The 12947-nt window shown below is 42.9% G+C and overlaps 1 protein-coding gene across 3 annotated transcripts in view; it reads right to left on the bottom strand.

Moving 5' to 3' along the window:
• Positions 1-576: 576 nt before the first annotated feature.
• Positions 577-12947, bottom strand: part of SATB2 (SATB homeobox 2) — a 229436-nt gene continuing 217065 nt past the window's right edge. The window contains exon 10 of one of the 3 annotated variants that reach the window (XM_063933041.1): positions 577-1785. In XM_063933041.1, the coding sequence (XP_063789111.1) occupies positions 1324-1785 (462 nt within the window). In that variant the 3' untranslated portion in view covers positions 577-1323. The remainder of the gene's footprint in view (positions 1786-12947) is intronic. The other 2 variants (XM_063933039.1, XM_063933040.1) reach the window with 2 other exon arrangements.

Here is a 12947-nt window from a genome sequence, read left to right on the forward strand (position 1 = left end):
TAAAATGATCCCCATCATCATTTTCCAGTGTGCTATGTAGGGTCGTAAATATGGCACTCATGATGGGCACCAATTGAGGGGGGTTCGGCAGTGCCCACCTCCCCATCCACAAATTTTGACCCCTTATGAATGAAGGCTCTCCTCAAATTACCCCAGACTTGCCCTTTGGTCCAAGCTTCTGTCTCTAGTCTCTGTCACTGAGCCGCCATGATGTTGTGGCCCAGAAATGCGTCATTATCTTGCAGTGCTGCTGACCAGAGGTTTTAGATAGTCAAGCCCTTCTCCTTGCCAGGTACACCCGGACCCCTAGATACAGTACTGGTAATTTCAACTAGCAAGATGAAGAGCGCTCGTCCTATGGTGTGAACGGCAGTCAGTATGTAAAAAAAATCTAGAATTAACCATGTAAAGGATATATAGCGTCATTTTACTAAACATTTCATCACGTCATGGACAAAAAGCAGCAACACTCCGCCCCCCCCCCCCCCCCCCATCGTTCCTTACAAATCAAAAATAAATATTTTACACCAATGTAATATGTAAACCTTAATGACCTTTTGATGCATTTGCAATATTATATATTTTTTATTTCATTTTTTTTATTTTTCAGTTTTACTTCCAAACACATACCTTTAAATAAAAGTTATTCACCATGCGGCCGGAACGAAAGCAGAGACTAAGAAGAAAACATAAACCAAGGATAAACACAAAGAGAAATAAAAGAAACATGGAAAAAATAAAATAAAAAATAAAAGAAACCACCCAATGAGAGCAGGCAGTCTGTGGATGGGGGTGGGACGGGGGACCCGAAGCATCTCACTGCGCAGTGGTCTTAATACATAGTCCAGTCTTTTGTGTAAAGGTGTGCAATTCACAGTCTGTACATCGAGAATGAAATATCTGCTTCCCATGCACCATCTGTATGTCTATATAAATATATACACATATATCAGTGCATATATATATATATATACACACATATATATACATATATATATATATATATATAAATAATATGTGTGTATATATAGATATATAAATACTTTTCCTTCATTGATTTCACCAATCTTGAGGTCCTGTAATTTGCGTTAATCATCACTGTAAGTGCAAGATGATTCTGGATAAAGTTTCACACTAGTTTTCTTCCAGTCGGACGTCATTTGTACACTCAAGTGTCAAGGCAATTTTCCAAGATAGCAATACCAAAAACTCATTGTTCCGCTCTCTCCACCTTGCAGAGATTGAACATTACAAGTAATCAAAGTGATTCTGTCTTGCGCGTCTGTATTGCTATTATGTTTATGTGGCAGGTGGCATGTTGTATTATCTCTGGTCCACCTCGGACAGATTGGCCTTGGTATTCCCGCTGCTTTCCTCATTGTGCTCCACGGAATACATCTCCTCCATACTTTCCTCGCTGTCGTTCTCCTCTGATTCCGTCAGCAGCTCCTCGTCTTTATATTCCGCCACGTCCACCGCTATACCCAGGTGCTCTTTCAGTATGCCGTGGTGCTTGACGTGGTAGCGCTGGTTCTGGAAAAACTTGATGATGGTGTGCTTGGGCAGGTCCAGCTGGGCAGACAAGGTGTGGATGGCTTCTTGGTCTGGGTAGAGGCCCACATCATGGATAAAGCTTTGTAGGATGCCAAGCGCTTCTAGCGAGATTTTGGTGCGGGATCTTGGCTTTTTGGTGCAGGTGTCTTCTGACGGAGGCGGGACAGGTGGCGTCTCTTCTTTTGGGGGGGAGGTTTCTTTGGCTGGCTGGGCTTGCTGCCCCAGAAGTACCTGGAGAGACAAAGGATTTAAATTTTAACACAGAAGACTAAGCTACATAATGAATTCAATGAAAATTCTTATTAGGTGACTTTCCCACCTTTAAAAGCCAATATACAGTGAGCTGTAAACCAGATATCTTAGCATACTGTAGCTTAAGTTTATTTCTAATGTCATAGCAACTGCCATGTTTATATTTGTGAGTGATAGAGAAGGACTTGCAGAACAATTGGGCCCCCTGATGGGAGCTGCAAGCTTAAATGTATTGATCAATATATGAATAAAAGCCCCAATGTTTATTATGGTGAGTGCAGAGCCTCTGTGATATATATGGTATACGATATATATATATATATATATATATATACATATATATATATATGTATATATCCCTCACAAACTGCAAATATACCTTCCATAGGGATAATGGGTAAAATTTCTATACATCGATGTTATAAACAAATAGCCATATTGCAAGACTTTGATGCTCTGCCACAGGTAGCATATATTGTTCTTTTTACTAAATATTGCACCTAACTTATACCACTTTCAGACATACGACACGGGAATTTCCCTGCTCAGACCAGGGCTTTTCATCTCAGCAAAAACCCGGGTTTTTGCTGGCTGACCCCTTTTATACTACACCGACCCCTTTTATACTACACCTGAGACCCGGGAAATTCCCAGGTCGTCCCCTTCCAGACATAGGGGGTCATTCCGAGTTGTTCGCTCGTTGCCGATTTTCGCAACGGAGCGATTAAGGCAAAAATGCGCATGCACATGATACGCAGTGCGCATGCGCTAAGTATTTTAGCACAAAACTTAGTAGATTTACTCACGTCCGAATGAAGAATTTTCATCGTTGAAGTGATCGGAGTGTAATTGACAGGAAGTGGGTGTTTCTGGGCGGAAACTGGCCGTTTTCAGGGAGTGTGCGGAAAAACGCAGGCGTGTCAGGGAAAAACGCGGGAGTGTCGGGAGAAACGGGGGAGTGGCTGGCCGAACGCAGGGCACGTGTGTGACGTCAAACCAGGAACGAAACGGGTTGAGCTGATCGCAGTGTAGGAGTAAGTCTCGAGCTACTCAGAAACTGCTAAGAATTTTCTATTCGCAATTCTGCTACAGTAATCTTTCGTTCTCTATTCTGCTAAGCTAAGATACACTCTCAGAGGGCGGTGGCCTAGCGTGTGCAATGCTGCTAAAATCTGCTAGCGAGCGAACAACTCGGAATGACCCCCATAAGCCGGTGTACCCAGGCATTCTACAAGCCAGGGCTGCCAGGCTGCTCTCATATATAAACATACATGTCATACAAACATCACACTCATACACTCAAGCATATACAAACCCCTTCTCCAGTCAGCTGCTTCTACACGCTGCAGCATGGAACACAGCACCCTCCCTACAACACGGACCCTGTCCCCTCCCGACAGCACGGACCCTGTCCCGTCTAGGCAGCCCCGCCCCCCAGTTAGCCCCGAACAGCCTATCAGAGGCTTCTAAGTGCAGCCCGTTCCCGTGTTGGTACCTATCAGACATAAGCGAGTCCTGGGTAGTTTGGCGAAGCCTCGGGAAAATCCCGGGATTCTTGCATATGTTAGTTGCTTCGTAGCCACATACTCTACAAAGTTGCTCACCATGTACTAGGGTTGTTGCTACGTTCATTGCAAAGGAATTGATACAAAGTTACACGTTAGTCATAGTGAAACGCGGAAGTAGGAACGACAGCTGATGCTTGTACTGGAACCTTTTTTGAAGCAAATCTGCAACTTTGTCGCATGCAGAAGTCCAATTACTTCCAGCCCCAAGGGTTAGTATAATGCTGTTGCTTTAATGGTGCTTATAAGACGCATATTGTAAGAACAGAAAACGCTTGTCGCGGCTAAGTCACAATTTCCATGGCGCGCTAGGTGGGGCTATGTGGCGATCACAGCAAAGCCATTTGAGGACACATCTGTATAACTTTTCTGGTCAGCCTTTATCTACAATAAAGTTTTATCCTGCCCCCCCTCCCCTCCGGGATGTGATACTATACCATATTTTAGGAACGCTCTGTACCACGAGGGCCCTCAGACAAACACCTTGTGCGATCTAATTGTTATGTTGCTGAACTACTGTTTCCTTAGGAGCCTGGGAAGGAGGCATTCCAGGAGAGCACAGTGCATGCAGACCTTCTTGCCAGCAAAGCCTTGTACTCATTGCCTGATATAATCAACCACTATTAATAAAACATGTGAGTAGGAAAGACTATCGGCCTGTTTGCTAGAAGTTGACTACATTAGATAAAGCGTCTCGCCTTCAATCTCTGTGCGCTGAAATATGTTTTGAAGGGGGGAATGGAAACCAGCTGGAACCCATGTGTAAAATATAATGGTCACTGCCTGGAGGGAAGGAAGTGAGATATTGAATGAACGAATTTAGGAAAGTATATAATGTACTGTATCATTATGCCAGTGATCTGGATTACATGTAATAAGCACTAGTTTAGTGGTATTTTTCTATCAGACAAGGAATTAATAGGAAGCTTGCAGGGGTTACTGACACATTGTGTGAGCAAGTCCCCTTTCTCATTCTTGCGGAGGGGAGCTGACACGAGCTCAGGTGACCGGGAACCGGAATGTCCACCAAGACCAATGTCTGGGAAGCTTTTGACTCTTAAACTGTACTTGGTTTTGGCCAGACATCAATCCTCTATGTTTGGTCTCTCACAGGTTCTATCAACAATGACCCACGTCACGGTGGTCGTTTGGCAGGAGGACACGCTAGCCTCAATAAGAAATAGGGACCAGAAACTGCAAAGCCCCATCATCGTTTTACTCTTAGGGGCAGATGTTCCAAACTTTGAAGAGAGATAAAGTAACAACCAATCAGCTCCGTCCTAACTGACATTTTTCAAAAGCAGCCTGTAACATGGCAGCTAGGAGCTGATTGGCTGGAATTTTATGTCTGCTCACTTTATCACTCTTCACCCAAGGATCAGTACATCTGCCCTTATGTCTGAATTTATTTATGATAAGGGGAAGGCCAGCTCAATGCACATCTCATGTATGTATGTCACTCCCGTCTATTGTGTCTGGGCACAGGGAATGTACTATAAGGAATTCCGTACCCAGCCATCGTCAGATAGAGGTGGTCTTGCCTCATATATCTTTTATCTTTACTTCTTTTTACTTCTGGAGCAGCTATGCCGAAATGAAACGGACCCTCTACTGCAGAGTGATTCTGAAAACGACAGAGCGCGGAGTGGTGGCATTCGCAAACGGCGAGCAGATGGTACCCAGTTCTCTGCCCACGCCAGACCCCACTGCTACATGGCGGCTTTCATGCTGCAGTGGCGGCTGTCATACAGCAGTGGTGATTGAGGGTAGGCAGAACACTGTATTAAACCCCCCTTCTACTGAAGGGTTCAGATCCCAGTCATTTTGGTATCCGGTCTCTAGGTCGACAGTAACTAGGTCTACAGGGTCTCTAAGTCGACATGTTCTATCTAGGTCGACAGGTCAAAAGGTTGACGAGTTTTTCACATTTGTGTTCCTTTTTTTGAAGTTTTTCATACTTAACGATCCACGCAGACTACGATGGAACGGTAACCTGTGAAGAGAGCAGCGGTAGCGGAGCGAGGCACCTTGCCCGAAGCATGTCGAGCGAATCGCACTAATTGGGGTTCCCCGTCACTATACAACACCAAAAAAAATAAAAAACTCATGTCAACCTTTTGACCTGTCGAACTAGACCTGTCGACCGACAGACCCTGTCGACATGCATCCCTGTCAACCTAGTTACTGTCGACCAATAGTGGTCAACCTAGACACTGTCAACCTAGTTACTGTCAACCCTCCATACCACACCCGTAATATATGTTTATATGTAGTGTAAAAGGTGGATACTCTACACCAAAATGTCAACAGACGTTGAATGTCAACATTCCGAATGGCATGGATGTTAGGACAACAGAGGGAATGTTGACATGATTAAACTGTCGACATGTTCATAATGTCGGCATCAGAATGTTGACATAACGTTCTTTTGCTTATATTATCCTAACTCTAACCCCTAAACCTAACCCTAAATAAAAAAAAAATACAAAAATGTACAATAAACATCTTGGTGTTGACATTCCGACCAGGACCCATATGTTCTGCCAGAGAGTGTATCTAACCAACAAAAGAAGAAATAGGCGAGGAAGACTTCAGAGCCCAGTCATATTAGATATGTTCTACGAGAGAGTGTATTTAACCAAGGAAGTGTTAGGTGGGGAAGACTTTATATCCCTGCCATATGTTCTGCTACAGAGTGTATCTAACCAAGGAAAGAAGTGTTAGGTGGGGGAGACTTTAAATCCCTGCCATATAAGCTAAGTCCTGCAAGAGAGTGTATCTAACCAAGAAAAAAAGTGTTAGGCGGGGAAGACTTTACATTCCAGCCATATTAGCTATGTTCTGCTAGAGAGTGTATCTAACCAAGGAAAGAAGCGTCAGGTGGGGAAGACTTTACATCCCAGCCATATTAGCTATTTTCTGCTCGAGAGTGTATCTAACCAAGGAAAGGAGCGTTTGGTGGAGAAGACTTTACATCCCAGCCATATTAGCTACATTCTGCTAGAGAGTGTATCTAACCAAGGAAAGAATTGGTTACCCCACTGCTTAGACTCCTCCCTGAAGCTGTCCAAAAAAAACCAAATTATTTTCAAGGTATTTCTGAGACCGTGCGCCTCAACCGCAAGTGCGAATCTGGACACACGTGAAGTGCAACCCAGAATCAGGCCCAATGTGTAGAGGCCCGAGGAGCACCAGTGTGAAACCTTTTTGTAGTACTTACAAGATCAGTATACAATGGAATGTCTACTACTTAGAACATTACATTTAGAACTCTGATCACAGTAAACTTTGTTTCAGCGGCTGTGCGAGGAGAAAGCGGAGGAGATTGGTTAATCACGACTATTCTCAAACTGTGGAGATCAAATACCCAAGAGAGCCTGTGTATTATTAAATAAAATTTGATATAATAGAAGTATATATATATATAAATATATTTACAACACGGAATTGTTGGGTACAGGTGTTACATTACATTTTTACTTCAGGCAGGTTTAATATTACTTTGGTTTTCTTTTTTCCTTCTGTTAGTATTTCTCCTTGCGGGTTCTATCAGAGGGAAGAAAATAAAAGCACGTCCTTCAATATAAAAAGAGCGTGTCAGGAAAAATCAATGGCAGCGTGTAAAATGGTAGGAAGTCAGACATGGAAATATGTGTTCAATTTCAGCCTGCCCTAGGTCCGCTTTTCCTTTAATATTGTGTACATTGCTCGTGGCAGATCTGTTATATTGTTATAACGCAACACATGTTAATAATTGCCTCTCTACAAGGTTTTATGAAATGGGGATGGTGTCAGGATAGATTGCTCTGATTGTTCACTGTATATTGATGTTTGCAAGCATAAGGCTCTTCTATTCTGTGCACATTGGAGGCAGCCATTTTGTTTGCTAATACCATGATAATTGGGCCTGTCAGTTCACTAGGAACTAATAAATACTAGGAACCAGTGATAACCCATAGTGTAAACTGTCCGCAATCCAAAGAATCTAGAAGTCGTCCGGAGAGAGTATAACAGGTAAGAGCGCACTGAACTAAAGCACTTTCCTGGGCTAATAGGGTCACTGCTGACTTCTATTGCTAACCACATGGTTAATGCAGAGGATGAGTGACAGAAAATACATACTTATTGACAGATATATTGGTATTGCTTGTATTATCCTATTCCATCCACTGTATATTCCTGTTCTTTGTTTCTCTTTCAATACCTTGACCATACCCAACAACCAGGGGCGGATTTCCCCAGTAAAATCCACCACCTCAGCTCATGTCAGTGAGCCAGACACAGTCCTTGGCTGCCAGTCAGAGACACTACAGACAGTCCCATTGGGAGGTGTTTCTTTCCTCTGGGACTGCCAGACCGGGCTGCGATAAGCAGAGAGCTGGCTTTCTGTGGGAAGCCACTCCCTGCCTTTTCGGGCATTCCCAGCCGGCTTCAATGGGCTGTTGCTGATGCAGTCCATAGAAGCCGGGGTTTTGTGCATGCCCTGTCCAGCCGCCGCTGGTGCGCATGTGCCAGTCTCGGTGCCTGACAGCAACATTGTGCAGGTGGCAGGACCCAGCCGGTGGCAAGGACCAGGTGGCAGGGACCAGGTAAAATGCAGGCAGCAGCAGCCTTGCTCAGCTCCAATGTCGTATAAGAGGACATCTTTGTTGCCAGCTGTACGGTGCAAAAAAGACCTACAGTATGCACTAAGACCAAAGAAGGATGACAGGTTCTCTTCCAGACATTGTAGCACTAGTCACACACACAGAAGTAAAGACACACTGTCACAGAGGCAGATGTACTAAGCCTTGGAGTTAGATAAAGTGGAAATAGATAAAGTAAAAAGCCAATCAGCTCCTGTCATTTTTCAAACACAGCCTGTAACATGGCAGTTAGGAGCTGATTGGTTGGTACCTTATCTCACTCCACTTTATCACTTGGTACATCTCCCCCTGTACAGTCTGCTGTCCACACACCTTTATTTAATCTGCCCATTAGTGTGGGGTATTATCAGTATAAGTTAGATTACATACAGTGTGTGTTCATATACTTGTTTTAAGAGCCATAACGCAGCCCTGTCATTTGTGTGGTGGGAGTCATTCTCGGGTAAGTGTGGCCTCTGATAATTACGCGGTGCCCGTGCTGGCACACGTGTATAGATGTGGTATGCTGGGCCACCATCCCCAATCCTGTCATTAGGAGAGCTAGCGGCTTGGGTATGCCAGAAGCCAGCCTGGTGTTTATACTGCCACGTTGGTACTTTTACCAAACCACAGTCACACAAGTGACCAGTGGTGACCTCCTGATAACTGCTCACCCCCAAGCCCCCCCCTCCCCAGAAACCACTACGGGTGTATAATTGAGGGCACAGTTACGGACTCTGTGACATACGGAATTTGTGAGGGGCCTCAGTCCACTAATAAGCCCTTCTAGCTAAAAATGTGCTATAAATGGTCACTGGTCTGATCCAAATTTTTCTAAGCCTATTATTTTATTGCGGACTGACAAGAAAAACACAAACAATGTACTTGTCATTTATCAAAAAAAAAGAAAAAAAGAAATGAATTAATAATTTATTATAAGTTTGTATATTTGCAGCCTTGCTAGTCCCCTAAGGAGCTCACAAACTGATCTTTGACAGTAAAGGGTAATGCGAGCAGTCATTGACGAGCATCTTAGCCTTCAAAGACATTTGACCCAATTACCCTCAGTCTCAAATGAATACGAAAAAAAAAAGTTTTGGCCTTAGAACCAGTTAAATATCCCAGTGGCCCTTTCTTTCCCCTTGTTCCTGTCTTCACCCAGCGAGCAGCTGTTTCTCAGTTAAGACAGTACCACAACCTGCCCCCATGGCTTCCTGAGTGCCTTTGTAGCTTATCTAGATGTGATCTAGGTACACAGTGCAGAAATTAGAGAAACTAAATGCAGAAATTACGGAGGCTAAACACAAACCACACTCTTGGCGCCTGGCATGCTTTAACCCTTTCTAAACAGAGGGGCATGTGTGCTACTTCTGTGCTGGAGGAGGGACGCTAATCATCCGGATATTGCTTTGTAAATAAAACTGCACCACTGGCGCTACAGCAGTGCCTGGAGAGTAATGAAGATGCTCCGGTCAGCTGTAAACAGGACACTACAGTACGTGCGGCACTGCTGCAGCTATACTGGCTGTAGGGTGCCATTCCAGGCACCCTGCTAGCCAGAAACAAGGGCCGTGGGCCAGCGACAGAGCACTCTGCAGCCGCACCAGTAGCCCACCCCTAGTTTTGGCCCTTCCTACAATTATGGTTTTGGAATGTGGGAGGAAGCTGGAGCAGCCAGGGGAAACCCACACAAACTCCACACAGACATTGTGCATTGGATAGAAACTGAACACATTACCTCAGGACTGTGAGGTAGCAATGCTTACCACTTTGTTGATCGTGCAGTCCAATTCTGTGTATTCTATGTGTTATTTGTATTCTATATTTATCTAGCATTTGTGTGTTGACCTTTTTCAACCTGTCGGACTCTTGAACCTGGCAACCTTAATCACTGTCGACAACTTAATAAAAACATAAAACACATACCTATCATTTTACGAAACACAACGTCAAATTCTGAAACACAAACACTATATGGACAATTTACTTTTGGTTACAGAGTTTGGAAAATGTGTTTAACCGCCGCATGTCTGCCGGAGGTTGCACTGCATTACATACTGGCGTCTAGTGGGTTAAAGAGCTGTCATCTCCTTTTAGCGGGGAGTGCTAATGGTCCTACAGGAAGGTCGCCCTGCAATCTGCTGAAAGGTTTTGATTGAAAATGTTATTGAACGACGATGCATCATTCAGCTTCCTGTTTATTATATTTCATAGGTCGGGCAGGTGCCAAGACATTAAACTGCCAATAAACTATTAATACCGATTTCCTTCAGCTCCACTCGTCATCACCAATGCAAATACAGTCCAGCTAAGGACAGCACAATGGGGATGCAAATCTTAATGCTGACATGGAAATTTGCATGGTTTGATCCCTCTGACTTTCTGCTAGGAGCTGACGAGAATAGTAGACAGCAATCACACTCATTCTCTGGATGCTACTATTTAAAGAAAATAAATGGCGCCACGTTTATTTCTTCTGCAGGTTGCAAACTCTGTACTTGTATCTTCACATATAGTACTTCACCTCATTAACAAAAACATAAAATAATGGTCTGGTCTTTAATTACAAATCGGAAAATTAAAAATGTCATAAAAAGCCACGCTGTTTTGTGGTAAAAATACTTAAGTGGCCAGTAATTTTACAACAGGTGACTAACTCCAAACAAGTGGCCAGTAATACAACAAACGACTAACGCCAAACAAGTGGCCAGTAATTCTGCAGCAAATAACGCCAAAGGAGTTTCCAGTAATTCTGCAACAAATGACTAACACCAAACAAGTGGTCAGTAATTCTGCAACAAATGACTAACACCAAACAAGTGACCAGTAATTCTGCAGCAAATGACTAACGCCAAACAAGTGGTCAGTAATTCTTAAGCAAATGACTAATGCCAAACAAGTGGCCAGTAATTCTACAACAGATGACTAATGCCAAACAAGTGGCCAGTAATTCTACAACAGATGACTAATGCCAAACAAGTGGCCAGTAATTCTACAATAAATGACTAACGCCAAACAAGTGGCCAGTAATTCTACAATAAATGACTAACGCCAAACAAGTGGCCAGTAATTCTACAATAAATGACTAACGCCAAACAAGTGGCCAGTAATTCTACAATAAATGACTAACGCCAAACAAGTGGCCAGTAATTCTACAACAAATGACTAACACCAAACAAGTGGCCAGTGATTCTGCAACAAGTGACTAACACCAAACAAGTGGCCAGTAATTCTGCAGCAAATGACTAACGCCAAACAAGTGGCCAGTAATTCTACAACAAATGACTAACACCAAACAAGTGACCAGTAATTCTGCAGCAAATGACTAACGCCAAACAAGTGGTCAGTAATTCTTAAGCAAATGACTAATGCCAAACAAGTGGCCAGTAATTCTACAACAGATGACTAATGCCAAACAAGTGGCCAGTAATTCTACAACAGATGACTAATGCCAAACAAGTGGCCAGTAATTCTACAATAAATGACTAACGCCAAACAAGTGGCCAGTAATTCTACAATAAATGACTAACGCCAAACAAGTGGCCAGTAATTCTACAATAAATGACTAACGCCAAACAAGTGGCCAGTAATTCTACAACAAATGACTAACACCAAACAAGTGGCCAGTAATTCTACAATAAATGACTAACGCCAAACAAGTGGCCAGTAATTCTACAACAAATGACTAACACCAAACAAGTGGCCAGTAATTCTGCAGCAAATGACTAACGCCAAACAAGTGGCCAGTAATTCTACAACAAATGACTAACACCAAACAAGTGACCAGTAATTCTGCAGCAAATGACTAACGCCAAACAAGTGGTCAGTAATTCTTAAGCAAATGACTAATGCCAAACAAGTGGCCAGTAATTCTACAACAGATGACTAATGCCAAACAAGTGGCCAGTAATTCTACAACAGATGACTAATGCCAAACAAGTGGCCAGTAATTCTACAATAAATGACTAACGCCAAACAAGTGGCCAGTAATTCTACAATAAATGACTAACGCCAAACAAGTGGCCAGTAATTCTACAATAAATGACTAACGCCAAACAAGTGGCCAGTGATTCTGCAACAAGTGACTAACACCAAACAAGTGGCCAGTAATTCTGCAGCAAATGACTAACGCCAAACAAGTGGCCAGTAATTCTACAACAAATGACTAACACCAAACAAGTGGCCAGTGATTCTGCAACAAGTGACTAACGCCAAACAAGTGGCCAGTAATTCTGCAACAAATGACTAACGCCAAACAAGTGGCCAATAATTCTGCAGCAAATTACTAACGCCAAAGAAGTGGCCAGTAATTCTGCAACAAATGACTAACGCCAAACAAGTGGCCAATAATTCTGCAGCAAATTACTAACGCCAAACAAGTGGCCAGTAATTCTACAACAAATGACTAACGCCAAACAAGTGGGCAATAATTCTGCAGCAAATGACTAACGCCAAACAAGTGGCCAGTAATTCTAAACAAATGACTAACGCCAGACAACAAAATTAATACAAATAAACAAATGTTATGTGAATCACTGTATGTGACCTTATTATTAAAATAATAAAAAAGGGTCTCAATATTTGTGTGCCTAATCCTGTAATCGATGTTAATTATTACAATTGTCTTTTATTTAAATGGTGCCACAAGGTGTCCACAGTGCCATGCAAATATAGACTAAAAATAAAATTGAGATTGCAGTGTTGGGCCGCAAATACAGTATAAAAGACTCTTTTTCATTTCTGACATTGTCTGAAAAGCGATATGACTTTCTGGATATAGGGGTAATATTGAATACATGGCTAAGTTCTTGTATTCACCGATCTTATTTCTTTCTAGCATCCCTAGTGACCAGTCTTAAACACAACCATTATTAACAACACCCCATCACCGATTACCACTAACACAGGTCATGGTGAGTGCACTGACACTGGAGGGAGGTAGTGGACAAGT

The sequence above is a fragment of the Pseudophryne corroboree genome, chromosome 7, assembly GCF_028390025.1.
Source record: "Pseudophryne corroboree isolate aPseCor3 chromosome 7, aPseCor3.hap2, whole genome shotgun sequence".
Classification (NCBI taxonomy): Eukaryota; Metazoa; Chordata; class Amphibia; order Anura; family Myobatrachidae; genus Pseudophryne; species Pseudophryne corroboree.